Source organism: Myotis davidii, unplaced genomic scaffold, assembly GCF_000327345.1.
Source record: "Myotis davidii unplaced genomic scaffold, ASM32734v1 scaffold125, whole genome shotgun sequence".
Lineage (NCBI taxonomy): Eukaryota > Metazoa > Chordata > Mammalia > Chiroptera > Vespertilionidae > Myotis > Myotis davidii.
The window spans coordinates 2651926-2656613 of NW_006299390.1; the positions used below are offsets into that span (position 1 = coordinate 2651926).

The 4688-nt window shown below is 46.5% G+C and overlaps 1 protein-coding gene across 3 annotated transcripts in view; it reads left to right on the top strand.

The window, feature by feature from the left end:
- The window catches only part of SRPK2 (SRSF protein kinase 2), a 148349-nt gene that overhangs the window by 138400 nt on the left and 5261 nt on the right, over positions 1-4688 (top strand). For all 3 annotated transcript variants that reach the window (XR_001515750.1, XM_006774891.2, XM_015571221.1), the window contains exon 14: positions 385-477. Coding sequence is in view for 2 of the 3 variants with exons in the window: in XM_006774891.2 (XP_006774954.1) it covers positions 385-477 (93 nt within the window). In the remaining variant the exon portion in view is untranslated. The remainder of the gene's footprint in view (positions 1-384; positions 478-4688) is intronic.

Below are 4688 nucleotides of genomic sequence, written 5' to 3' on the forward strand. Positions count from 1 at the left end.
CGCCAGCCGGCCGGGGAGGACAGGCTGCACAGAGCCGGGGCCTCTGTGTTCCTTCTGTCCACTGATCCGCTACTTGTTTTCCTCTCCTGTTGGGGAGCTGAGCTGAAACCCAGGGAATTCGAGCTTGAACCCCATCTGTGAACCTGGCCATCTCTGTTCTGAGTTGCTTGTGAGCTGGGTGGTCTGGGATGTGCTGGTATTCATGACCGTTAATGCTCCAGATGGTGCTGAGGCCTGCCAGTCCCAGAGCCTCTGCATGGCTGTGCTGCAAACATTGTTGATTTGAATCTGTTTCTGCGTTTTTACTAATTTGTTTTCTCCCTCTTTTACCCCCTCCTTCCCTCTGTCCCGCCCGTTCCCATCCCCTTTTTCTCTCCTTTGTAGACCACATAGCCCACATCATAGAGCTGCTAGGCAGTATCCCAAGGCACTTTGCTCTGTCTGGAAAATACTCTCGGGAATTCTTCAATCGCAGAGGTAGTACCTCTTCTTTTTGGAAAGCGCCACGATGCAGACAGAAACGGAATAGCAGCTACTGGTTTCAGCATTCATGGTGACAGAGGCGTCTCTCCTAAATTTATAAAGCAGCCGGCAGAACCCAGTGCTGGTGTCAAAGCTGGGAGAGAAATCACGTGGCCCAGGGCTGCGTCACCTGTGCATCAGCTCCTCCAAGGTGTCCTGGGCCCGGTGCCTGCATCCAGCCACACGGCGGAGCCAGTGCTTTTGTTGCTCTGGGCGCTCGGTTTCTGTCTGCACAGGCGGTGGCCGTGTCTGCATGCAGTGTGCTGATTAAATGTCGTGTGTTTCGGTTTTGCTGGTAATGTTTCCCAGTGCAGATCACATAGCATTGATCATTGAACTGCTCGGGAAAATCCCTCGAAAATTCGCTATGTTGGGGAAATATTCCAAGGAGTTTTTCACCAGAAAAGGTAACGGTACTATGCAACGCTAATTTCAGCATAAACAGCATAATCCTCTCCAAAAGGAGAGGATTATGCTTTTGCATTTGGGCATTGGAGAAAAACCTGGACTCACAACTGGGGAATTCTACTGAAGGAAGCTCCCAAGAAATAAACATGAGTGAACCATCTGATACCTGTGGAATAAGAATTTTGTAAGAGACAACCTTCCTAAAATCTTTTATCTCCTCCACACCTCCTCTCTCCTGCTCTGAGTACCAATCTGTGTATTAAAGTATTTATAAGAGGAGTTAAGTGATCGCTAGAAACCAGCTAAACTTACCTTTACATTTTCTGTGCTGTTCATGGAGCTGGAGTGACCTGCACCGGAGCAGTGGCAGCCCAGAGCCTTGCCTTGTGACCGCCCACTGTGTCCTCTTGGACCTGTCGGAGGCTCATGCAGTGGGCAGGCCTGTGACGTCCATTGAGCTCCATTCCTGCAAACCCGCCCCTGTTCTCCCGTTGCAGGGTCTCACACTGTATTATAAGTGATTTTATTTTAATATTATTATTCTTATTGATCCTTCCTTGGCATGACCTGTTTCTTTGCCCTGTATAGTCAGTCCCCTTATTAATGATCAGTTTTCAAAAACTCCAGGAATTATTTTTGAAGAGTCCCTCCCCAGTGCTATAGTCTTTTGTGTGAGTATAGTTAGTTCTCTTAATTCATGATTTTTCAGCTTAATTTTTTATTGTTGTTAGAACCTTTAAAATTGGTGTGAGCAGGACATGGAGTTATAGAAATTCCTGAAAATCCCCGATACTCTCTGCCCCCTGCCCTAACCTGATTTGTTGCACCAATTTGACATTTTATTTTCCTATGAGATAAAGGAATTCTTGTAGAGTAATTAACCCCCCCTCCCCGTTTTTTTGTTGTTAATTCTCATCCAAGGATATTTTCTCATTGTTTTTTAGAGAGAGTGGAAGGGAAGGGGAAAAACATTGATGTGAGAGAGGCACATCGATTGGTTGCCTCCTGCAAGCGCCATGATCAGGGCCAGGGATTGGGGATTGAGCCTGCAACCAAGGTACATGTCCTTGACTGGAATTGAACCCGGGACCCTTCAGTCCGCAGGCTGACAGACGCTCTATCCACTGAGCCAAACCAGCTAGGCTAGAGTAGTTATCTTTTATTATACACTTGATGTTCAGCTCACCAGCCTTGTTTTGTCCTGTAGGTTTTATTTCCCCGTTAAATATATGGGAGAACCAAGAACTAACCATGGGAAGGTGTTCATGTGTTCCACTTCCTGGAGCACATTGACCACAACCGAGCTTTTCTGGAACCACCCAGTGGGCAGCCTGTGACATGTGAAACCAGATGCAGTTATTTTTTTACTACCTTTATACGGCTTATCACAGGAAAAAGAATTGTCAGGGAAAACGGTTTACCATTTACCAGACAACCTGTATTAATTTTGGTTCTGAGACTCTGGTCTTCAAGTCTGGGTCACAGGAGTGAGATGGAAAGTTCCCCTGCCCCACCCGCAGGCTCACTCCCAGGCCTCTGAGCAGCCTGAGGGCACCTGTGCTCTGGGTGGTGCTGCCCTGAGGCGCCCCGCCTGCTCTGCCGCAGGCTGAGTGTCCTCCAGGCACCGCACTGGAGAAGACCCCGCAGCAGCAGCTGAGGGCCTGCACCCTCCTCACCGTGTAGGTTGCCTTCAGAGGGCAGGCTGCTGAGTGCTATCTAGTGAACTGATGTCAGGTGGTGGTGGGTTTCAGCTCAGAGCTCCCTGTTCTGGGGCCCTTCATGCTGGAAGCTGGCTTTCTGGTTGGCCTTTGCATCAGCACCCCGGCACCTGGGTGCTCCTGGTCTGTGCCCTTCCCTGCCTGCGCACAGGCCAGTGTCAAGTCCTCCATTGTCCCGGCTGCGCTTAGGGCTTGCATACGCGGCTCTTTCTGAGGCGCTTGTGTCACGGTGACCCGTGGGGTCGAATGCATTTAGCATTCTTGGTGTAAATCTCATGCTTGTCCCAGGATTTGCCTTCATAGTCCCGTATGTGGTGTAAAAACTCATAATTCTGGAACATTATAATTTTACGGACAGAATAACATATTTCCCTTCACAGATCACTTAATATTTAAGAGACATAATGGAAGTGCTTCACTTTTTCCCCTAAAAAGTAACCCGATAACCTGGGACTGGCAAGTACAGTCCCAGTCCCAAAGCCTTCACTCTGGAGGAGCGCTCCCGCAGGCCTTTCCCGGAGCTTTCGGTGGCTCTGGGGGCTGCCCTGGGCTGGCGAGGGTGGCCGGTCAGGGCTCCCATCCAGAAAGGAGCCTGGCTGGTGTCCTGTTTGCGCACAGTGTGTGAGAGCTGGTGCCGAGGGAGGGAGAAAGGCTTCAACAGTGAAGACGATCACCGTGAGGTGTCATTAAGTCTGTACTTGCAGAATTTGTTACAGCAAAACATATCTTGGTATATTTTCTTAAGTGAAAAAACTGTCAGGGCAAAAAAATTCTTTAACTTATGTGGGAGCCACTTAGGTTCTTATTTTATTTTTATAGTAAGTGGTGGCAGTGCAGGTGCTGTTTCTTGTGTTTTATATGCGGGGCTGGAGCTGGTAAGGGGACTGGAGGCCCTGACTCCTCCGATGAGCCTGGATTTATCATTTCTGCCACGGGTAGATCTCCAAGTTTGGGAGCTGAGGGTTTGTTTTTAACCTTCATCAGCTGGTTATCAGACAGCATTTCTTATTGAGTTAAATGCAAGAATGTGTACATATAGTCATAGGGCCTGGGCGAGTTTATTTCACGTTTTTGTTGTAGTTTTTTGGCATCATGTATTCTTTCACCTATCCACATAATCCACATATTCTTTTTAGAGGCAGTTCAGTTATATTGCATTGTTATTCTGTCTTCATTGCCTACTGGTGTTTAGGATTATTCTGCATATTTTCCTGTTATAGGCCACATATTTGCACATACAGTTTTTTATGTGCGATTTACCTGGTCAAAGTATGTAAGATATTTTAGACTGGGGATATTTTTATCAGTTTGTGATACTAGTTAGGTCTGAATAGTTTTCACAGCCTTTCAGCACTGAATTGTTATCATCACTATTATGCAGACTTTAAGTCACCTTTGGGGTAATCCATATTTTCACTAAAGAATGTACATACTTTCATGCCTTCTGATGGATTTTTGTTTGTGTAAAAACTGGCATCCTCGGGACTACATGTCTCGGTTGTTCTGGGCAGACAGTGCCTCTGGGTAGTTTCATTCATTTCTAAGCCTGGAAAGTATTTCTTCCAAGTTAGAATAGATGAGTGTAAATAGAGTTTACAGAGAGGAAGGGAGAGGGATAGAGAGTTAGAAACATCAATGAGAAAGAAACGATCAATCAGCTGCCTCCTGCACACCTCCCACTGGAAATGTGCCCGCAACCAAGGTACATGCCCTTGACTGGAATTGAACCTGGGACCTTTTAGTCCGCAGGCCAGCGCTCCATCCACTGAGCCAAACCGGTTAGGGCCACCTGTTATATCTTTATGGGCACTTTGAAGATAACTCTTGTGATCAATGTATAGAACATAGTTTTCACATTCATTCTTTTACTACCAAACATTTTACCATATAATTCCATGTTATTAAGTAGTATTAAATAATATTCATTCAACAAACCACGGTTGTTGTTTTTAAACACCATTCTCCTATTACTGAGCATTTGAAATACTGCAAGTATATATACTTTTGCAGTATGCATATTTAGGAGGTATGTGGTGGGGG